At 47.5% G+C, this 24,725-nt stretch overlaps 1 protein-coding gene across 1 annotated transcript; it reads right to left on the minus strand.

Moving 5' to 3' along the window:
- Positions 1 to 2,822: 2,822 nt before the first annotated feature.
- On the minus strand, positions 2,823 to 24,074 carry LOC139253519 (hepatic lectin-like). Its single transcript, XM_070873489.1, has 4 exons — positions 23,930 to 24,074; positions 20,072 to 20,223; positions 15,855 to 15,967; positions 2,823 to 3,051 (listed from the first exon to the last, which is right to left on the minus strand). Exons 2-4 carry the CDS (start codon positions 20,126 to 20,128, stop codon positions 2,904 to 2,906), a joined length of 318 nt encoding a protein of 105 aa, XP_070729590.1. The 5' UTR covers positions 20,129 to 20,223; positions 23,930 to 24,074; the 3' UTR covers positions 2,823 to 2,903.
- Between the last annotated feature and the right edge of the window lie 651 nt (positions 24,075 to 24,725).

The raw sequence follows: 24,725 nt of genomic DNA on the forward strand, positions 1-24,725 counted from the left end.
TCCCCCCCCAGTATCTCTTTCCCCCCCAGTATCTCTTTCCCCCCAGTATCTCTTTCCCCCCCCCAGTATCTCTTTCCCCCCAGTATCTCTTTCCCCCAGTATCTCTTTCCCCCCCAGTATCTCTTCCCCCCCAGTATCTCTTCCCCCCCCAGTATCTCTTTCCCCCCAGTATCTCTTTCCCCCCAGTATCTCTTTCCCCCAGTATCTCTTTCCCCCCCAGTATCTCTTCCCCCCCAGTATCTCTTTCCCCCCCAGTATCTCTTCCCCCCAGTATCTCTTCCCCCCCAGTATCTCTTTCCCCCCCAGTATCTCTTCTATTTCCCCCCAGTATCTCTTCCCCCCCAGTATCTCTTCCCCCCCAGTATCTCTTCCCCACCAGTATCTCTTCCCCCCCCCAATCTCTCTTCTCCCTCACAGTCTCTCTTCCCCCCCCAGTCTCTCTTTCCCCCCCCCACTCTAGTCTCTCTCCCCCCCCCACTCCAGTCTCTCTTCCCCCGCTCCAATCTTTCTTCCCCCCCCACTCCAGTCTCTCTTCGCCCCTCCCCAGTCTCTCTTCGCCCCTCCCCAGTCTCTCTTCCCCCCTCCCCAGTCTCTCTTCCCCCCTCCCCAGTCTCTCTTCCCCCATCCCCAGTCTCTCTCCCCCCACCGCAGTCTCCCTCTCCCCCTCCCCCCCGCAGTCGCTCTCTCTTTCCCACTCCCTCCCCCGCAGTCTCTCTCTCTCCCCCCCACCCCCGCAGTTTCTCTTTCCCACCGCCCCACACCTCGTCTCCTGCATTCCTTGATGTCTTTCTTGAACGTGAGCCTAGGCAGTGAACGGCAGCAGGCTATTCAACAGCAAGTGCCCTCATGTTTGAGCCAGCTCTTGCCCGATATATGTCGGTCCCAGCAGGGTGACGCTGGGCTGTGGATGGGAGTGCAAACCGTGCCAGTGTGTCTCTGGCCCGCCCTGTCTCCAGCTGAGGTGTGCTGGTGATGGCTGTAACAGAGTGTGGTTGCTGATGGCTCCCATCCCTGTATAATTGAGGTTTAATATCACCGAGCTTTCAAAAGGAGGCCTACAATAAACACTTTTATATTCTGTCACTGCCCATTGGATTTTCTGGTGAGATCAGCTGATTTGCCCCCTTCTCCTACTCCCCCCAACCTGTGCTGTGCCTCACACTGGGGTATATGGCTGGCTCCACAGGCACTGGGCTGTTCTCCAGCACTTTGCCTGGGGCGATCATTCACATGTGACCTCGGCAATGAGTGACCACTGGCTGTTTAACCATGGGGGGCATTACAGCCGAGACTCTTGGGAGGAATTAAAAACATTGGCCAAAAACATCCTGTACCCACGATGACCCTGCCTTCCCCCGCGTTACCAAGTTTTGATGAAATGAAAGATCCCTTCGCAGTATATGAGAGAAATATTTATTAAGAAAAGAATAGAGAGAAGTTCATCTCGGATTGTGGCACAGGGCAGCATTACACATTCTTGGGCCTGCTCTGCCCGTGTGCCTGTACATTCACACATTAGTTGCATTATTCGCTTCTGTTTCATTTACAGTACGTCGCACACTAATGTATGTAAGATACAGATTGGCTCGTTTCCACATCCACACTGGCAGCAACACATTCAGTTAATACAAGGCACAACATTAAAGTCACAAACAGAGAGACTTACATTTCTGTGGCGCCTTTCACAAACTCAGGACGTCCCAAAGTGCTTTACAGCTTGCTATGAGAGCTTGCTGTGCCGCGTTTCCAACATTATACCAGTGCTGACAATTCACGCTTTGGGACGTCCTGGGGTTGTGAAAGGCGCCATAGAAATGCAAGTTCTTTCTTTCCTCTCGGCCCCAAACCCAGCCCTGCTCGGGATCATTTAAACATTGCGACGGGGCAGAAGCTGTGGGCACCCCCACAAGGAGCTGCGTGAAGCAAGCGAAATTCAGAAGCACACAGCACTTACGAAGCAAAGGGAAATGATTCGCTTGTATCGGCTCATAAAGCAAAAGGAGATATTCCAAACACTTCTAAAAATAAAAACTATTGTTCATCAATGTGAGGGATGTTAACGGAAACCCTTCCCATTGCAGGATCTCATCAAACACTCCCTCCGCTCCACCCAGTCTCAGACAATTCCCCTCTCCCATTGTGTTATTTCCCCATCTCCCACAACAGCCCTCCCGTTGCCTCTCTGAGCGAGGCTGCCAGTTTTGTCCCATTGCCAATAACAACTGGGCTGAGACTGACCAAACTCATTTCACACAGTCAGTGGGGACCTCCATCCCTCGAGAGGGGGGCTTGAACCCAAGCACCCCACACATCCACCCCCCACAGGGGTGAAAGGCCCCCAGTCCAACCCACATCAACACCTCATTCTCCTCAACACGTTCTTCAACACACATCACCCTTCTTTCACATTAATCCTGTGGACGGGAAGGGGCAGGAGTTGGAGAAGGGGTTGAGGGGGAGGAGGAAGGGGAATGAGGAGCGATGAGGAGGAGGAGTGGATGAAAAGTAGGGGGGGAAGAGGAGGGGTAATGGTGACGATGGGGAGGGGAAGAGGGAAACGAGGATGGTGGTGAGGGGCACAAGGATGGGGAGGAGGAGGGGCGGGGAGCAGGTGAGGGTGGCGACGATGGGGCTGACCCTCCCTTAGCCCTTCCCTTTCCCCACCCCCTCCCTTTCTCCCACCCCTTCCTACAAATAACCCCTTCAACTGGCCTTCTCCGTCACCCCATCTCCTTCCCCACAAATCCCCTCCTCGTCCCCCTCCACACAAATCCCCTCCTCTTCCCCCTCCACAAACATCTCTGCTCCCTATTCCCCATCTTTTCCCAGTTTCAGCTTAGATTGTTGTTACCATTTCCTGCAGCAGCTTCAGCAGAGCCAGTGTCGGCACTTGTTAATTCTGGTTAATTAAGAAAATATGAAAACGAGGGTCGTTCACATATCCATTTATAGGTGAACGAGCAAGGCACATCATTCCACTGCCCGTTGTTCAATGTCAGAGCGCAATCTTCATTTTTATAATCATTATTGGGCTCTCCCGGTGCCCAGTACCTGCAATGCAGAGAATGGCAGGAGAATTAACCAGGGAGATAGAAGACTTGCCTCAATTCTATAATCGCTTCAGAAGCATCAAGGAATACATTGTTAGAACGACACTGTGATGGTGAGCCCAGGCAGGGTAGAGGTTTCTCAGACATGCTTTCTGATGGGCCAGGAATCCATGTAAAAGGTCATGGGGGATTCCAAAAGGTCAGAGTTGGACAAATATGTCAGCTTTGTTCAGTGGGTAGCTCTCTCACCTCTGAGTCAAGGTTGTGGGTTCAAGTCCCATTCCAGACACCTGAGCACAAAATCTAGGCTAACAGTCCAGGGCAGTACTGAGAGAATACTGCACTATGCCAGGCACCATCTTTTGGATGAGAGGTTAAACCGAGACCCTGTGTCCCTCTCAGGTGAACATAACATTTCCCACAGCATTATTTGAAGAGAAGTTCTCCCCGGTGTACTGGCCAATATTTATCCCTCAACCAGTGTCAATAAAAGCGATTATCTAATCATTTATCTCTTTGCTGTTTCTGGGACCACATTGTGCACAAATTAGCTGCAACATTTCCAACATTACAACAGAAACTACACTTCACATGTACTTCATCGGATGTAAAGCGCTTTGGGACATCCTGAGCTGGTGAAAGGCGCTCTAGAAATGCAAGTTATTTCTTTCTGCCCTTGACACCACCTGTGGCCACTACTCTTTTTATTCCAACTGCTGCCTCCGGTGATTTCCTGCGGGATGGGATCAGGGACACTGGAAAAGGTTTGTAATGCCCACTTACATTACAGCACTGATTAGGGTTGCCAACCCTCCAGAATTGTCCTGGAGTCTCCAGGAATTGAAGATTAATTTCCTGGGCATTGCTGAGAGCAACCCTGGAGAAAAATCACAGTGGCATTAAAAAAAGTTATTTCAATGCTTTTATAAAAATTGTTGATGGGAAAGAAAAGGCTGTTTGACTTACAGTCAAGGATCATCCATTTGGGTAATGAAGAGCGTGTTCACTTTACAGTTGGGGCTGGACACCACGAGGAAGGAAATGTTGGGTAACCAATGGGAGGTGGGACATTTGGAGAGGGTCATGTGATGAAAGCTCCATGAATGCGACCAATTAGAGTTGGCAACCCTAGTATTGACGGCCGACCCGACTGCATGGGCTGGAGTGTGCTGTAAATAATCGAGGGGCGAATGCCTCCGATGGCGTGGAATGCAGTCTAAGGCGATAGATTTTCCCCATGCACCTGCTGCACTTTTTCTGGCTGCAGATGGGAAATGAAAGTCAAGATTGTGAGATGTAAACACTGTGCTGTTGTTCCTCTGCAGAATGGGGGTTAGTTGTTAACCTCGACTCTGCGAAACTGCCTAAGAGAAGGTTGTTAACACTGGGGACCCCAGGCTCCTGCGAGACAGAGAGAGCATTAATTACTTGTATGCTGAGAGTGTGCTGTATATAACTAGTGGACACAAATATTTGTACTAATATAATGGCCGCCGTGTCTCTAATTGGCTCTCCATTATCACATGACCTATTGCTGATTGGTCCCCTTGGAGGATAAGCCACACCTTGAAGTTTCTCTGGAATGTGTAAGTGGAATTGTCCAGTTCAAGTTCTGACTGACATTGCAAATTGTAATTTGATCCATTCTGACTTCTGAAGCCATCGAGGACAGATCTCGAACAACCCAGCAAAGGCCTCCCAAGTTCCAGCCGATGCTCCTTACCCCAGGGCAAGTAACCTTACCCCCACCCCCTCTCCCCACCATAGATGGGGAATTGTGTGTGGATTGTTAACAGGTTTATTGAGCATGAAGTGAATAGTGACAGTGTCATGACTTCTGGATTTCATCCACTCCAACGATGTCCCTTGTAACACACACCCCGAGCTTTACCCCGCCCTCCCCGGCTCTTTCTCCCCCCGCCGCCTGACGGCTCTTTCTACCCCTACCGCTGCTGGCTGTCCCCTGCCACCACCGGCTCCCCGCCCCCTGCCACCACCCGGCGTTCCCTCCCCTCTGCTACCGCAACTGGCGCTCTACCCCGGCAGCGGCTCGGAGAAACAGCGTGGTTAATTGCAGTACCCGCTTCCGGCTCAGCCTCCGGTTCCAGTTTTGGGCGGGGGTGCGGAGTCTCGAGGATGCAGGCGCAGAAGGAACAGAAAAGCGTTAGTATAAATAGTCACTTCGATAACTAATACAGTAGTTCATGCCGTTCCTTCCCATTGTCACATTTGGTAAGCTATCCGACCACACAGGATGAGGTGGGATAGGTCCAAAGCCTGATCTGGTTTAGCTCAGCCCAGGTTTGTTGGGCTCGGTGGAATTGAACAAGTATAAACAAGCATTAAACAAGTCATTTGTACAGGATCGAAGCTTTTGAAAGATAACAGAAGCAAAAACCTGTGGCTAAGTTTGTTATGCCCTTAGATGCTCTAACAATGACTCCATGAGGCAGTGTGTTGTACTTGAACTGCAGTTAACTCCAGAGTGAGGATCACACCTGGTGGACTGCCTTTTATACTAGGCCAGGCACACCTATACAAGTAACCTACGAGTCTCCCACTGCTGTGTTCTCTGGTGGCACTATATGACATCACTGCCCCCTGAACCTTCAGTGCAAATCGCCTCTGCATTAACTATGCTCTGGGCTTAGCTCTATATGGGTGCTGTCTGGTAGACCTCTGGCGGGCCGGCTCAACCTTGGGTGGGTAGTTGGTGCAGTAGCGTGCTGGCGGTTGCTGTTTGTGTGTGTTCCTGACCACTCCATTCTCCCCCCCCGCTCCCACATTGGTGTGGTGGGGACTCCTGGAATTCATGTACAGACAAGTTCAGGTAAGTGGGTTTTGCATTTTTGTGTGTGTGTGGTTCCCTGGTGCGACAAGAGCGTTAGGTGCCTTGTCGATGGGTAAGGACAAGTTAGTTCCGGAGCTGCTGGGTGATGTCCCCTGCAGTCTGGTGGCGGTTCAGTGCCCGGTGCTGGCAGTGGGAAGCCGGTTGGCTCGCGTAGCCTGCTCTCGGGGCTGTTGCGTGGTCCCTAGCGGCAGGCATTATCACAGATGTCTGTGACCCCACCCCGTCCTTTCTTTACGCCCTGGGTCCCAGCTGCTCCCTGAGGAGCTGTCGTCTAGCAGTGCACAGGGAACTGCTGACTCGCTGGCCTGAGCGTCGCTTGGTTTGAGATCCTGGCCGGTGCTTGTTTCCTCTGGGGAAACAGTGGCAGGTGACCCTACATCTCGGGGTATGGCCTTAGTGCAGTCTGCTCCTTCAGGCTCGTGGCAGTTGGTGCCATCGGTTGCCTGAGAGATTGAGCCGACCCAGGGCATGGTATCACTACCGGTGCCTTTGCCTTGCTGAGGTCGCTTGCTTCACAGCTCGTGTATGTTGGCTGCTTGTGACCACACTTCGTGGTGCATGACTCTGGTCCCCGTGACGCAGGCTACAGCATTGGGTAGCTTGCTGGACCTGTGTGCACCCGATGGGTGTCTGCCTGCTGCATTGGCTGCGTGCAGAGGGAATCCTGCATCGCACAGCTTTTCCTTACTTATGATGGACACTCTCGGGGTCCGGTCACGATCGCACGACTTTCGTCGCTGGTTGCATATGCACAGTTCAAATCATCAGTTACACATTGTACATATTGCGTGACTTTTCCTCGCTGGTTGCATGTCTACAATTCCGATTACCAGTTACACATTTTACATGGTCAGTTATACACTTTACATAATCCGTTACACCTTTAGTCTCCAACTTACAATTCTTGGTACATTGCTTAATTGTGTGGAACTATCCCTTTAATTGTAGTGGATTCAGGCCTCCTTTAAGAGTGCCTTGCTTGCTTTACCGCAATCCGCTTCTCCGTTTGGTGCCTCAGCCTTTGCAAACATCGTCTTTAAAACGACTCTGGTGAGCCCTGTGATTCCCTCTGCATCACCAGAATGAGGCTACTCGATTAGCCCCCCTCGGCGCACTCTGAGTTAAGGGACTCGGGAGTCTGTTCTCTCCTCCCTGAGAGGATTCGCGCTCTACAGTCCAGCTCCTCAACGGCGCCACTCAGTGCACAGTACCTGCCGGGTTTGAGTCCTGAGGGTGAGACATCTACCTAGAGCCGCAGGTCGAGGTCATGAATGACTGGCTGACACTTCTGCAGTGTGACTGTGGTATCCGCCAACAGTAGCTTGCGAAGAAGGCCCTCATGGCCAATTCCAATGACAAAAATGTCCCGCAGTGCTCGTTGAGGTGGGTGCTGAACTCACACGGTGCCGCCAGCCTCCTGAGGTCTGCGGTGTATTTTGCGACTTCCTGGCCTTTGGGCCATCGGTGGGTATAGAACCGGTGTCTGGCTGTGAGGATGCTCTCCTTGGGCTTGGGTTTCTCTGAATCAGGGTTACGAGCTCCTTGTACGACTTGGTCGTTGTCTTCGCTGGTGCCAGCAAGTTCCTGACGAGGCCATAGACGTTGGGCCCACAACTGGTTAGCGGGATAGCACGGCGCTTATCAGCCAGTGCGGCCGGGTCATCTCCTGCCAGGTCGTTTGCTGTGAAAAAGTGTTCTAGCCTCTCCACAAAGGCGTCCCAATCATCACCATCGGCGAACTGCTGCAACGTACCAAGGGTAGCCATTTCCGAGAGAAAGTTTGTATTCTCGTCGCTATTTGTTATGCCCTTAGATACTCTAACAATGATTCCACGAGGCACTGTGTTGTACTTGAACTGTAGTGACTTTAGTCCTTTATTAGTTAACTCCAGAGTGGGGATTACACCTGGTGGCCTGCCCTTTATACTAGGCCAGGCACACCTGTACAGGTAACCTACGAGTCTCCCACTGCTGTGCCCCTTGATATAGTACCAACAGTGACCATGTAAGATTCATGACAAAGTTTTAATTATATTCAAACTGCATTGCATTGTGCTTTAACAGAAGGAATTTATCTGACAATTATCTGCCTCTCCATTTTCTGTGAAATAAGGAAAACATTCCCAGATTCACAGTGGATAAGTACATGACTGGGGAATTTTGCAGGGCTATGGATAAAGAGCATCAGAGTGGGACTAATTGAATAACTCTTTCAAAGAGCCAGCATAGACGCAATGGGCCGAACCCTCTCTTGGTACTCAGTGGCACTATTCCCATCTTAGTTGCTTTATTCCCCTCTGTCTCTGTCAATGCTTCTGCAGGAACTGACTCATACCCAGGCATGTTCCATGGGCACCATTGCCACACTCAAATGACCATGTGTGAACTAAACAAAGTGGAGGCTATACAGCCAAGCCAGCTGTCCACGCGTGCACACACATTTCAGTTAAGTGATTCGGAGCAGGAATGCGGGTGGGTTTTATTTGCTCCCACCAAGCCCAGGGTCACAGCGGTGAATCGTACTGTAATAACATACAAGTCCTGTTATTATAAACTGCCTCAGGTGTGTACCTGATCTCTTTCATTCCCACTTCGGATAAGAACAAGATCCAACTTCCTGTATTGCCTGCATGACATCCGAAAGTAGCGCCCTCTGGTGTCAGGTGACCCCAAGCATAAATATATTACAACATCCCCCTTTCAAGACCTTAGTATCAGTCATTACAATACAAGATGATCTGGGGCATTCCACTCGAGTTGATCGTCTCATTTCAACATTAGTTCTAGGTGAACGTTCTAAATCAGTTGTGACTGGAGGTTGAGTAACAGTTCTGGTGGGAGTGGTAATAACAACATCAGAGACTGAAGGTCCAGGTTCAGGAGGTGGGTGGGGTGGCTTGACCCATCCATCTCCACAGAGGTGTGTGGGGGGCCTGACCCATCCACCTCCATGGCACGAACCTGGTATTGCAGTACTTCCAGGAACGGTGCAGTGGCTCTCGGCCTTTTGGCTAAGAGCATTGGCGCAGAGTGATCCTTGATGTGTGCAAGGTGACCTCTGACGTTTGTGATTTGACAAAGAATTGGAAAGATTGGCAACGAAAAATAAAAAAAAAACAGAGGCCACTGATGAATGAACGATAGTTGGTGGGTCACTGACTGGATCTTCCTCAAACGGTTCCAGGTGATCTGTGTGCCACAGTTTTACCTGATCAACATGTTTTCTGCATGTTTGGCCATCCTTGAGCACGACAATGGACACTCTGTTACCAGCGATTCATTTTGGAGCTCGACCATAATTCAGTACAAACACTGGATCATTGACAGAGATATCTCGTGATGCAGCAATACGATCACGATACAATTTTGATGTCTGTTTTCAACACGATCATTCAAATCAGGATGAACAAGTGAAAGCTTGGTCTTGAGATTTCTCTTCATCAGTAGTTCAGCAAGGGAAACACCAGTAACAGCATGAGGTCTTGTCCGATAACTGAGCAATATACATGACATAGAAACATCGAAAATAGGTGCAGGAGTAGGCCATTCAGCCCTTCGAGCCTGCACTACTGTGGATATCTGAACGGAATATATGGAATTAAGGACAGTAAAGTAAACGGGATATATGAAAATGTATAAGCCATGGAAGAATAGCTGGGAGAATGTCAGATTGCAAATAGTGCAACATCAGCATAGCTAACAGTCTGTCTCAAGGTTTCAAGTCACTAATCCTGCCAATAATATATAATTGTAACATGAAATACATCTGCAGAATTGCAAGGTCTCAGTAAATAGTCACACCATTAGATTGAAACATTTAGAGGCAATACTTGAGCTTTCAAGAAGAACATCTCATATAGATTGACTAATGAGTGGCTGACTAAGACTGTCAATCCATTTGTATTTTGTTATCTGATTTCAAAACTGTATAACTGTTAACGCTTTACGATGTAACTTCACCTATCCGTAGGGAGTGTGTACGCTCTATCCAGAGAGTATATCTTCTGTTTGATAGGTCTTACTGGCCGGTAATAAAGATTGCTTTGTTCAAAGCACAAAAGGTATTCGACTCATTAATTTTACTGAACCAGATTGAGGTAAAAGAATCCGGGAATTAACACTACCATGCAATAAGATCATGGCTGATCATTCACCTCAGTACCCCTTTCCTGCTTTCTCTCCATACCCCTTGATCCCTTTAGCCGTAAGGGCCTTATCTAACTCCCCCTTGAATATATCCAATGAACTGGCATCAACAACTCTCTGCAGTAGGGAATTCCATAGGTTAACAACTCTCTGAGTGAAGAAGTTTCTCCTCATCTCAGTCTTAAATGGCCTACCCCTTATCCTTAGACTATGTGCCCTGGTTCTGGACTTCCCTAACATCGGGAACATTCTTCCTGCATCTAACCTATCCAGTCCCGTCAGAATTTTATGTTTCTATGAGATCCCCTCTCATCCTTCTCAACTCCAGTGAACACAGGCCCAGTCGATCCAATTTCTCCTCATATGTCAGTCCTGCCATCCCTGGAACCAGTCTAGTGAACCTTTGCTGCACTCCCTCAATAGCAAGAACGTCCTTCCTCAGATTAGGAGACCAAAACTGAACACAATATTCCAGGTGAGGCCTCACTAAGGCCCTGTACAACTGCAGTAAGACCTCCCTGCTCCTACACTCAAATCCCCTAGGTATGAAGGCCAGCGTACCATTTGCCTTCTTCACCGCCTACTGAACCTGTATACCAACTTTCAAAGACTGATGAACCATGACACCCAGGTCTCGCTGCACCTCCCCTTTTCCTAATCTGCCGCCATTCCGATAATATTCTGCCTTTGTGTTTTTGCCCCCAAAACACATTTATCCACATTCTACTGCATCTGCCACTCGTTTGCCCACTCACCTAACCTGTGCAAGTCACCCTGCAGCCTGTTAGCATCCTCCTCACAGCTCACACTGCCACCCAGCTTAGTGTCATCTGCAAACTTGGAGATATTACACTCAATTCCCTCATCCAAATCATTAATGTATATTGTAAAGAGCTGGGGTCCCAGCACTGAGCCCTGCGGCACCCCACTAGTCACTGCCTGCCATTCTGAAAATGACCCGTTTATCCCGACTCTCTGCTTCCTGTCTGCCAACCAGTTCTCTATCCACGTCAGTACATTACCCCCAATACCATGTGCTTTAATTTTGCACACCAATCTCTTGTGTGGGACCTTGTCAAAAGCCTTTTGAAAGTCCAAGTATACCACATCCACTGGGTCTCCCTTGTCCACCCTACCAGTTACATCCTCAAAAAATTCAAGAAGATTTGTCAAGTAGGATTTCCCTTTCATAAATCCATGCTGACTTGGGCCAATCCTGTCACTGCTTTCCAAATGTGCTGCTATTTCATCTTTAATAATTGATTCCAACATTTTCCCCACTACTGATGTCAGGCTAACCAGTCTATAATTACCCGTTTTCTCTCTCCCTCCTTTCTTACAAAGTGGTGTTACATTAGCTATCCTCCAGTCCATAGGGACCGATCCAGAATTGATAGACTGTTGGAAAATGTTCACCAATACATCCACTATTTCTACGACTACTTCCTTAAGTACTCTGGGATGCAGACTATCAGGCCCCAGGGATTTATCGGCCTTCAATCCCATCAATTTCCCTAACACCATTTGCCGCCTAATAAGGATTTCCTTCAGTTCCTCCTTCTCACTAGACCCTCGGTCCCCTAGTATTTCCGGAAGGTTATTTGTGTCTTCCTTTGTGAAGGCAGAACCAAAGTACTTGTTTAACTGGTCCGCCATTTCTTTGTTCCCCATTATAAATTCATCTGAATCTGACTGCAAGGGACCTATGTTTGTTTTCACTAATCTTTTTCTTTTCACATATCTGTAGAAGCTTTTGCAGTCAGTTTTTATGTTCCCAGCAAGCTTTCTCTCATACTCTATTTTCCCCCTCCTAATTAAACCCTTTGTCCTCCTCTGCTGTATTACAAAATTCTCCCTATCCTCAGGTTTGCTGCTTTTTTTGGCCAATTTATATGCCTTTTCCTTAGATTTAACACTATTCTTAATTTCCCTTGTTAGCCACGGTTGAGCCACCTTTCCCGTTTTATTTTTACTCCAGATAGGGATGTACAATTGTTGAAGTTCACCCATGTGATCTTTAAATATTTGCCATTGCCTATCCATCGTCAACCCTTTAAGTACCACTCGCCAGTCTATTCTAGCCAATTCACGTCTCATACCATCAAAGTTACCTTTCCTTAAGTTCATGACAAACGAGTTTGAAGTGAACCCTGAGTTACACGTTTCATACTTTGTTTGATAGTTTGAACAGCACGCTCTGCTTGACCATTAGAAGCAGGTTTGAACTCCTGAAACTCAAGACTTGTGAAACAAGATCCGTTGTCGCTCACAACAATGCCAGGTAAACCATGAGTAGCAAACATGACATGTAGGCTCTCAATAGTGGCTGTCGATGTGCTGGATGACATAATAATACACTCCATCCACTTTGAATATGCATCCACCACAACAAAAAACATCTTTCCAAGCAATGGACCCGCAAAATCGATGTAGATCCATGCTTTAGATGGCCACGACCAAAGATTCAACGGAGATTCCGCTGGTACTTTCCGTAGCTGCATGCAAGTATTACACTGATGCACACATGATTCCAGATCAGAGTCAATTCCAGGCCACCATACAGGAGACCTAGCAATGGCTTTCGTCATACAGGATGAGTGCTATGTAGCTTACGTACAAATATTTCTCTATCTTTATTAGGCATGATGATATGATTACCCCACAGTAAACAATCTGACTGAATGACAGCTCATCCTTGCGACGGGTGTAAGGTTTGGTTTCTTCACACATCTCCGTAGGTATTTCAGACCAATCACTGCTGAGGACACAACATTTCACAACCAACAAAATAGGGTCATGGCTGGTCCAGATCCTAACTTGTTGAGCAGTGACAGAAGTTTCATCACTCAAAAGCATCCATTACCCACATTAGATCTGCGGGTTGAGGCATTTTCACATCAGGTGTAGGCAAACGCAAACGACACAGTGCATCGGCACAATTCTCAGTACCGGGTCTATGACGAATAATGTAATTATAGCCAGACAATGTCAACGCCCACCTCTGACTACAGGACAATGCATTGGTATTGATACCTTTGTTTTCAGAAAACAACAAAATGAAAGGCTTGTGATCCGTTTCGAGTTCAAAACGGTACTGATACATCTTTGTTACACCATACACACAGGCCAAAGCTTCTTTGACTACCATGCTGTAAGCTCTTTCAGCTTTTGATAAACTTCTCGAAGCATATGCAACAGGTTGTAGCTTACCCGACTCATTGGCTTGACAGACAGCCAACACCATATGATGATGCATCTCAGGCTAATACAAGGCGTTTACACGGATCATAATGAACAAGCAACTTGTTTGAACAGAGTAGCCTCTTAGCTTTCTCAAAGGCTCCATCTTGAGACATACCCCAGACCCAATTGTTACCTTTTCTGAGCAGCAAATGCAGTGGCTCTAATAAAGTGCTCAATCTGGGTAAGAAATTACTGAAGGAGTTGAGTAGCCCAAGGAACGACTGCATCTGTCACATTCTGAGGCTTGGGTGCATTTTTGATGGCCTTGGTTTTTGAATCAGTAGGCCTGATTCCATCAGCAGAAATCTTCCTACCAAGGAATTCAACTTCAAGTGCCATGAAGGCACACTTTGAACGTTTCAGCCTGAGTCCCTTTATCCAGACGATGTAGAACTTCCTCAAGATTGTTCAGATGTTCAGCGATGTCATGACCTATGACCAGAATGTCATCTTGGAACACGACAGTTCTAGGAACGGACTTCAGTAGACTCTCCATATTCCTCTGGAATATGGCTGCAGCCGAACAAATTCCGAAAGGACACCTGTTGTAGACAAACAGTCCTTTATGGGTGTTGATGCAGGTCAGTTTCTTCGAATTATCGACGAGCTCCTGTGTCAGATAGGCCGATGTCAGATCTAGCTTAGTGAATGACTTTCCACCAGCTAGCATGTCGAATAGGTCATCAGCCTTCGGTAACGGGTACTGAACCTGTTTCGAGAATCGGTTAATCGTAACCACGTAGTCTCCGCAAATCCTGACAGTGCCATCACTCTTCAACACAGGAACAAAAGGGCTGGCCCACTCATTGAACTCGACAGGTGATATGACCCCTTCACGTTGGAGTCTGTCAAGCTCAATCTCAATCTTCTCCCTCATCATATAAAGGACAGACTAAGCTTTGTGATAGACAGGCCTTGCATCAAGAATCCAGGTAAATCTGCACCTTGGCTCCAGTAAAATTACCAATGCCAGGCTCAAACAAAAAAATAAACTTCTTCAACACTTGAGCACAAGAAGTGTCGTCCATTGACATCACTCCAGTTCAGCTTGATGTTCTTGAGCCAATTCCGACCGAACAGCGTTGGACCATTACCTGGGACAATCCATAATGGTAGATCTTGGATCACGCCATCATACGACACCTTGACTACTGCATTGCCAATCACAGGTATTAGTTCCCTGGCCTTGACTAGACTCAGCTTAGGCTTCACAGCCTCAGTGTTCCACAGCTTGTCAAATGTCACTTGGCTCATGATTGACTGATTTCACCCATGTCCAGCTCCACTGATGCAGGCACGCTATTCAGCTTCACATTAACAGTTATTGGCTGGCTCTTTGACGAGAATGAATACAAACTTACACTTCCTCCTCAAGTTGTGTATCAATAATATGATGAGCAGCAGCAGCAGTACGCTTGCTCAGTTGTGGGCACATTTTCTGGCGATGTCCCACTTTCGCACAGCCATTACAGGAGTATTGTTTAAACCAACACTGATGAGGCCGATGATTGCCCCCACAACACCAACATTGTGAACTCAGCTTCATACCAGTTGTCGGGCTTTGAGTAGCTACAGGTTTCACGTAAACAGTTGACTTGGCCCTGCCATGAGCAGCTTTGCTAGAAAATGACACAATCTTGTTTACAGTACCTGACAAGCCTACCGTGGAGCTCCAACGTTTGGATGATATCTGCCTCAAGTTCTCATCAGTCGTCATGCATGCCTGGGCAATCACAATAGCCTTTTTCAAGTCCAGTTTCTCTTCAGCCAATAAATTTCAAAGAATCACATCATGGTTGATGCCGATCACGAAAACGTCTCTCAACATGTCTTCCAACGTGTTCCCGAACTTACATGGCTCAGCAAGACGTCGCAGGTTGGCGATGAATCCTGACACGTCCTGATCCTCAGCACGGACATGCGTGTGGAAGCAATAGCGTGAGATGATGATCCCTTCCTTCGGCTTTAGATGGTGACGCACCAAATCACACAATTCCTCGTAAGACTTGGCAGTTGGACGTAAAGGCGAGAGAAGGTTCTTCATGATGCCGTAAACCTTCTGACCACAGACAGTGAGGAGAATTGCCCTGCGACAGACTGCATCAGCCTCCCCCTCCATTTTGTTGGCAATAAAATATTGATCCAGGCGGTCAACAAAATCCACCCAATCCTCCACAAATTCGTGCAGAATTCCAATAATGCCCATTGTAAAAAGGAAAGTTCTTAGTTTACCTCGTTGCCAATGTAATAACACAAGAGTCCTGTTATTATAAACTGCCTCGGTTGTGTACCCGTTCGATCTCATTCCCACTTCGGATAAGAACAAGATCCAATTTCCTGTATTACCTGCGCGACATCTAACAGTGGCACCCTCTGGTGTCAGGTAACCCCAAGCATAAATATATTATACGTACCCATATCTCCACCTCGAATAGGAATAGCGAATCCGACTCGGAGCAAGGATGGGAATCTGGGATTTCTGTGCCATACCAGCCTTGAAATAGAGGGCGTTCGATCGGCGTGGGAGAAAGTGTGACCATATAGCAGTAACATTTCAAACTTACGTTCCTGTGGCTTCATTGTCAGTCCCATCGACCCAGTGCCACTGTCCTTCCACAGAGAGGTCACTGAGCCCTATCCAGTGGCGCTGATTCATTATGTTGCCGCTCATAAAATTCTACAATTAAAAAAAAATGATACATTATACAAGTGAAAATCTGTCACCATCTTAATATTTTAAAATGAGGCATTGCACACACAGTCATTGGGTGAAGGGGTATTGAACCGGAATTAGGATCCCATTTTAGAATCTGATATTCTCTCCTCATTTTTATATATTTCCCATTATAAATTCCTCGGCACATTTATAATGGAAAATGACAATACCAACGCTGTAATTACACCCTCCTAACACTGGCCATGCTGCAGCACCACTGCCAGCAGTGTGACCCTGTATTTTTTGTCAGATTACACTATTAAAGACGCTGTATAAATGCAAGTTGTTGAGCTAGGCAGGAAGAAACAAAATGGACAAGAATTACTGTTCCTGATCACGGTAATCCCAGCTGGATTGTGTGAGTGTGGACTGCTGGCTTGGCGGTGATCCTGATTAAGAATATAAGAAATAGGAGCAGGAGTAGGCCATACGGTCATCTTGTAACTCAACTGCACTTTGCCGCCTGTAATGTATGTAGCTGTGAGTATGCTTACAGGTTTGCAGAGCCGGAGTGGCTTAGCCAGTCACGTGATGTTCACATGACTCAATAAATCCCCAGCCAGTTGGTTTCAGGGGATGCATGATGAGGCAGGTGATTTTGAGCCTGGTGGATGAACTGGTAATGTGTAGTGTAATTGGTAAACATTTTGCTAATAAATCAACTAGTTCTTAATAGCAAAATGTTGCTATGAATTCTTGAGCAAAGAACCCAGGAAGCAAATACATTACACCGCCCTATCACTTGATTCCCTTAGTGTCCATAAATTAATCTCAGCGACTGAGCATCCACAGCCCTCTGGGGGAGAGAATTCCAAAGATTTACAATATGCTGAGTGAAGTAATGGCTCCTTCTCTCAGTCCTAAATGGTTGACCCCTTATCATGAGTTTGTGACCCCTAGTTCTAGACTCTCCAGGCAGGTGAAACAGCCTCTCAGCAACTTCTGTCAAGCCCTGCAAGTATTTTATGTTTCAATGAGATTACCTCACATTCTTCAAAACGCCAGAGAATATCGGCCCATTCTACTCGATCTCCCCTCATTGAACAACCCTCCCATCTCAGGAGTCAATTTAGTGAGCTTTTGTTGCACCCCTCTAAGGCACGTATATGCTTCCTTAATTGTGCTCTCACCAAAGCCCTGTATAATTGCAGCAAGAATTCATTACTCTTCTAGGCTTGGAGGTAGGAAGCAAAGGGTAATGATTGATGGATGTTTTTGTGACTGGAAGGATGTTTCCAGTGGGGTTCCGCAGGTACTGGGTCCCTTGCTTTTTGTGATATATATCAACGATTTCGATTTGAATATAGGAAGTATGATTAAAAAGTTTGCAGATGACACTAAAATTGGCTGTGCGGTTGATAAGGAAGAGGAAAGTCATGGGCTGCAGGAGGATATCAATCTACTGCAGAGCAGTGGTAAATGAAATTTAATCCAGAGAAGTGTGAGGTAATGCACTTTGGGAGGGCTAATAAGGAAAGGGTTTGTACATTAAGCGGAAGGCCATTTAATAGTGTAGAAGAACGAAGGGACCTTGGAGAGCTTGTCCACAGATCCCTGAAAGTAGCAGGCCAGGTGGATAAGGTGGTTAAGAAGGCATACGGAATGCTGGCCTTTATTGGCCGAAGCATTGAATACAAGAGCAGGGAGGCTATGCTTAAATTGTATAATACTCTGGTTAGGCCACAGCTGGAGTACTGCCTGCAGTTCTGGTCACTGTATTATAGGAAGGACGTGATTGCACTAGAGAGGGTGCAGAGGAGATTTACAAGGATGCTGCCTGGAATGGAGAATCCTAGTTATGAGGACAGATTGGGTAGGCTGGATTTGTTCTCATTGGAACAGAGGAGGTTGAGAGGAGACCTCATCGAGGCGTACAGAATATTGAGGGGCATGGACATAGGGGATAGTAAGAGTCCATTTCCATTGGTGGAGGGGGCTATTACGAGAGGGCATAGTTTTAAGGTGGTTGGTGGAAAGTTTAGAGGGGATTTGAGGCGGGGCTTCTTTACACAGAGGGTTGAGGGGGTCTGGAACTTGCTGCCTGGAAGAGTGGTGGATGCAGAAACCCTCACCACTTTTAAGAGATGGTTGGATGGGCACTTAAAGTGCAGTAACCTGCAGGGTTACAGACCTAGAACTGGTCATTGGGATTAGACTAGATGACCTTTTGTTGGTCGGCACAGATATAATGGTAAGTACTGCAGGGAATAGAATACGGCCAGGGTGATCTGGACTAGTTTCGTTCGCCTGGATGGGTCGGAGAGGAATTTTCCCAGATTTTTTCTCCCTAAATTGGCCTGGGTTTTTATCTGATTTTTGCCTCTCCCAGGAGATCACAAGGCTCCAATTGGGGTGGAGTGTCGATGTTTTTAGTATAAGGAGTGTTGCAGTTGTGTGAGGCGGACTGTTTGGGCTGGGTGCTCTTTGCCTTTCCGTTATTGTTTATGGCTTTGTATGTAACCTTTAGAGCTGCTGACCGAGGGCCGTGTGGCTCTTTGTCGGCCGGCGCGGACACGATGGGCTGAAATGGCCTCCTTCTGCACTGTAAATTTCTATGTTTCTCTGCTTCTATGTTTCTATACTCCAACCCTCTTGCAATAAAAGCTACCATGCTATTTGCCTTCCCAATTGCTTGCTATACCTGCATGTTAACTTTCTATGATTCATGTACAAGGACACCTAAGTCCCTCTGCATACCAACATTTGCTAGTCTCTCACCTCTTAAAAAATTGTCTGTTTTTCTATTCTTGAAAAAGTGGCTAACTTCATATTCCTCCACATTTTACTCCATCTGCTATCTCGTGCCCGTTCAATTAACCTGTCTATATCCATTTGAAGCCTCTTTGCATCCTCCTCACAGCCTACTTTCCCACCTCTGCAAACTTGGATATATTACCATTGGTCCCGTCATCTAAATTATTGATGTAGATTGTAAATAGCTGAGGACCAAGAACTGATCCTTGCACCACCCCACCAGTTACAGCATGTCAAGCCGAAAATGGCCCATTTATTCCTACTCTCTGTTTTCTATCCGTTAACCAATCCTTAATCTAAGCGAGCATGTGAGCACGGGCCTGGTTGGAAACAGAGAGGAGAACGAGGATATAAACAGCGGAGGAGAGAGAGAGAGAGGCTAGACACACCGAGAACAGCAGCAAAGAGAAAAAACACGTCACAGGACAGCTGGTAACTGATTGTAACTCGCTGGAACCCTTTTCCCACTAAACTGCTGACCACCCAACTTCCTTTTTTGGCTCCCAGGTTAACAGACATTGTTAACGGTTCTCTCTCCTCGGGTACTGTTCCCCTCTCCTTCAAATCTGCTGTCATCACCCCTCTCCTCAAAAAAAACAACCCTTGACCCCACTTTGCTTGCCAACTATCGCCCCATCTCCAACCTCCCTTTCCTGTCCAAACCACTTGAACATGTTGTCGCCTCCCAAAGCCATGACCATCTTTCCATGAATTCAATATTTGAATCCCTTCAATCTGGTTTTCATCACAGTACCGGAGCAGCTCTCATCAAAGTCACAAATTACATCCTTTGTGAGTGTGACAAAGATAAACTATCTGGGGTGTGAATGGCGGAATAATTACCAGCTGCCATGGGAAAGAGAAAAAAAATTAAAATGAAAAGGGTGGGGCAGGGGAATGGGGGGTTGTAAAAAAAAAAGGGAAGGAAAGGGAAGAAAATATGGTCAGAAGCACTTTACAACCTTCTGGACTCAACATCGAGTCCAACAATTTCAGACCATAATCTCTGCCTTTGTTCCTCTCCTCCCCTTCTCAGGGCCCCTGCACTTTCTTAAAAGTTTGTTATATCTCGAACTTTTCCAGATCTGATGAAGTGTCACAGACCCGAAACATTAACTGTTTCTCTCCACAGATGCTGCCTGACCCGCTGGGATTTCCAGCGTTTTCTGTTTTTATTTCAGATTCCAGCATCCGCAGTATTTTGCTTTCGTATTATGGGAATTTGATAGTGCTGTTGTAAATGACTTGGAAAGTTTCTTTGCAGAGACAGTTTTGGTAATAGTGCCCCTGCGTGTGACTGCAAATCCTCACCTGCTCCTCTTTAGTGTCAATGACTATCAGGTGAGACCGGGTGGAGAAACAATGCATGTTAGCAGCGTTCCAGTCCTTCACAGATGATGAAAAGTAGTAACATTTGCCTCCGAAGTACTTCCAGCCAGTAGCACAATGTGTACATTGGGAATCTGTAAACACTACAAATAGTTACTCTGTGAAACATAAATTCCACGGCTTGTCCATTTCATTCCCCGTTATTACACGGGAGAAAGCAGTGCGCTGTGCAGCTTGGTGGTACCACTGGTGTCCTAAACTCACTCGGGCTCCTCAATACAATTTTTTTCCACAGAAGGCAGTTGAGCTGGAAGGCCTAAAAACTACCTGTTTTAAATGATTTTTTTTTTATTTCAGAAGGCAAGTCCCCTTCAAGAGACTGAACAGCTTTCGGATATGACACACTTGCTTTAGCAGCAGTCTGCTCGTGCTACAATAACACTACGGCCACGCGACATTGAGGCCTCCTGGCGGGAAGAACACTCCCAGAATGACATTGCAAAGTGAGTTTCGTGCGGGGCGAACGTTAATTAGCCACCATTGCCAATTTATCGGACCTGCCATGCCAACATTTTCGGTGGTTGTTAACACCGGACCGCCGTGGCACTGGCAGCTTTTTATCGGTATCGAATTTCTTTCAGAAAAGTTCTTTGATGTCAAAAGAGTTTGGTTCAACCTTGTATTTGTGACTAAATTAATCACCTTTTCCACATTTGAAAGTTGTTTTTTAATGCAGCTGCTTTACATTGTCAGAATGTCACTGATGACTGAATAGGTTTCTTTTTTTTATTGGTTACTGGGATGTGGGCATCGCTGGCAGGGCCAGAATTTATTGCCCATCCCTAATTGCCCTTGAGAAGGTGGTGGTGAGCTGCCTTCTTGAACCATTGCCGTCTTTGTGATGAAGGTACTCCTATAGTGCTGTTAGGGAGGGAGTTCCAGGATTTTGACCCAGCGACGATGAAGGAACGGCAATATATTTCCAAGTCAGGATGGTGTGTGACTTGGAGGGGAACTTGGAGCAGATGGTATTCCCTTGCACCTGCTGCTCTTGTCTTTCTAGGCGGTAGAGGTCGCGGGTTTGGGAGGTGCTGTCGAAGAAGCCTTGGCGAGTTGCTGCAGTGCATCTTGTAGATGGTGCACACTGCAGCCACGGTGCGCTGGTGGTGGAGGGAATCAATGTTTAAGGTGGAGGTTGGGGTGCCAATCAAATGGGCTGCTTTGTCCTGGATGGTGTCACACTTATTGAGTGTTGTTGGAGCTGCACTCATCCAGGCAAGTGGCGAGTATTCCATCACACTCCTGTCTTGTGCCTTGTAGATGGTGGAAAGGCTTTGGAGAGTCAGGAGGTGAGACACTCGCCACAGAATACCCAGCCTCTAATCTCCTCTTGTAGCCACAGTGTTTATGTGGCTGGTCCAGTTAAATTTCTGGTCAATGGTGACCCCCCCAGGATGTTGATGGTGGGGGATTTGGCAATGGTAATGCCGTTGAATGTCAAGGGATAGTGGTTAGACTCTCTCTTGTTGAAGATAGTCATTGCCTGGCACATGTGTGGCACGAATGTTACTTGCCACTTATCAACCCAGATGTGAATGGCATGAAGTCCTCCACCCTGAGTATATTCTGTCCCCTTTGCTATCCTCAGTGCTTCTTCCAAGTGGTGTTCACCATGGAGAATTACAGATTCATCAGCTGAGGGAGGGCAGTAAGTGGTAATTAGCAGGAGGTTTCTTGCTCATGCTTGACCTGATGCTATTCGTCAATGTTGAGGACTCCCAGGACCACTCCCTCCCAACTGTACTACAGGACGGGTGGGACAGGACATATGAGGGACGGTGTCTGGGACATTGGCTGAAAGATATCATTCTGTGAGTATGACTATGTCAGGCTGTTGCTTGACTAGTCTGTGGGACAGCTCTCCTAATTTTGGCACAAGTCTCCAGATGTTAGTGAGGAGGACTTTGCAGGGTCAACTGGGCTGGGTATGCCATTGCCGTGTCCAGAGCCGGTGCTCGGTTGATGCCGGGTGGTCCGTCCGGTTTTATTCTTATTGTTTTTCTTCGCAGTTTAGGGCAATTGAGTGGCTTGCTGGGCCATTTCAGAGGGCAGTTAAGAGTCAACCACGTTGCTGTGGGTCTGGAGTCAAATATAGGTCAGACCGGGTAAGTCCGGTAGTTTCATGGGGCGCAAAATTGGCCAGGAGGTGCTCCGTTTTTCTTTGGAGCAACTTGATTTTTCTGGAGTATCTTAAAAATCCCCATTTTGCACATTCAATTTGCGCCAGTGTAAGTGAGTTTGTTAGGATTTTTTTCGTTTAGTTTAGTTTTTTTTACAAAAGGGGGCGTCACCAACCACCTATGCCCGTTTTGGCCATTTAGGCCACTTTGGACAGCTAATAGTTACTCCAAACTGACTTAGGCCAACATATGTGGCCACTTGTGGCTGCACAGAAAACCCTTGCGTAGAGTTAAGAAATCAGCGCAGGTAGGTACATCAGAGGCCAGCAGAACTTAATGACTTGACGAAAGAATGTGAATAGGATCCAACAGCTATATAGGACATCATATGACAAACTTTGCAAAGTTAATTGACTATATAACAGAAGCATTCATGGAAGCTTAAACTACAAAAATAAAAAAAGTAAACAGACAAACATATATCCATAATTTTTTCACAATATCCAAATAAAAAATAGAAGTACCTTCTACTAGTAATTCTTATGTTCTTATGTTCTCCCAGCCGCCTAAGCTCATCCACCATCGACCCGCCCCTTACAAACAACCCTACCTCCCGGGGTTGGGGATCAGACCCTCCAGGATCAGAACAGCAACTGGGGTCAGAGATCGGACACGTCTGGGGATCAGATCTTCCCTACAGGCTGGATATCGGACCGCCCACGGGATTGGAACCCCTTACTCCCATGGGGTCAGTAATCGAATCCAGCCTACGGTTTGGAATTCCCCCCGCCGGATCAAAACACGCCCCCCCCCTGCCCCCCCATCTCACTGGATCAAAATTACCCACACCCATCCCCGGATCAAAACTCACCCCACTCCTCCCCGGCTTCCGGATCAAAACTCCACCCGCCCTCCCCCGGGATCAAAACGCCACCTCCCCCGGATCAAACCACCCCCCCCCCCCGCAATCAAAACTCCCCCCATCCCTGCTGCCCCAGCTTGGGCCTCGTACCAACCTGTTTGTTGTGGCCTTCTAGCCAGGGAAGGCAGCGGGCCGGCCTGTGAAAGAGGCTACTCGACCTGGGATAGGGGCAGGACGCATCAGGTCCCATGCTGCAGCATGCACACAGAGGCTGCGGGCCGGAGCTACTGCGCATGCGTGCACACTCCAACGCGCACGTGGAGAGCTGCCGACACTGTTTCTGGCGCAGGGCCCTAGCTCCGCCCCCCAATCGACTGGCCACGCCGCGCCAAGTCCCGGGAGAGGCAACACAGCGGCCAGAATCGGGGGACATTTTATCGGCGCCCTTTTCAGCCCACAAAGTCGGAGCATCTCTGGTGAGTGTGCCGAAAAAAGGGGCGGGCCAATTTTGAGCCCATGGTCGCCATTACTGACACTAGCTTTTCGTTACAGATTTATTTAATTCACTGAATTTAAATTTCTCTGCTGCCGTGGTGGTATATTTGAACTCACTTCTCCGGATCATTAGTTCTGGCCTCTGGATTACGAGTCGAATAACATAACCACTGTGCTACAATACCCCTTATACGGTTCTTTAATGAAGGGAGTGATCAAGGGTTAACAAGAGCTATTGATGCAGGGGGATTTTTTGTCTCTTATCAGGTGAGTGGAGTGAGAAGGTCACCGAGAGGGCTTCACCTGGTCCGTGCCTCTGTCTGCCCTCCTCTTCTGCTGTGCTCTAACAGGCCCACCTGCTGCTCATCCTGGATGTTGGACTGTTACTCTTCCTCCAACCAGAGTACGTCGGCAATGCAAGGCTCCCATGGCAAGAGAATGCATAGTAAAAGGTGAGAATAAATGAATGTGGAAGTTTACCGAAGTCATCAGAATTCAATGAGCCCAGCAGCACGTGCGCAGATGTCAGCCGTGGCTCAGTGGGTAGCACTCTCACCTCTGAGTCAGAGGTCCCACTCCAGAGACTTGAGCACAAAATCTAGGTTGACACTTCAGTGCAATACTGAGGGAGTGCTGCACTGTTGGAGGTGCTGCCTTTCGGATGAGCTGTTAAACTCTCAGATCCCATGGCACTATTTCAAAGAAGATCAGGGGAGTTCTCCCCTATGTCCTGGCTAATATTTATCCCTCATCCAACATCACTTAAAAGCAGATTATCTGGTCATTATCACATTCTGTTTGTGGGAGCTTGCAGTGCGTAATTTCCTTTAATTACAACAGTAATTAATTACAACTTCAAAAATACTTTATTGGTGTGAAGCACTTTGGGACATCCTGAAAGGTGCTATAGAAATGCAAGGCTTTCTTTAATTCTCTTTCTGTAACCTTCTGGTCTCCGGTAAGATAATTCTTGTAGCAGCTCTGGTCAGTCAGTTTCTGAGGCCAATCCTGCGAGGTTTTACTGGGCGGGTTGGCTGCTGGTGGGACTCCTTCTCGCACATTTAAAGCAGCGGTGACATTACCCCCACCCCAGCCCATT

The sequence above is a fragment of the Pristiophorus japonicus genome, unplaced genomic scaffold (assembly GCF_044704955.1).
Source record: "Pristiophorus japonicus isolate sPriJap1 unplaced genomic scaffold, sPriJap1.hap1 HAP1_SCAFFOLD_490, whole genome shotgun sequence".
Lineage (NCBI taxonomy): Eukaryota > Metazoa > Chordata > Chondrichthyes > Pristiophoridae > Pristiophorus > Pristiophorus japonicus.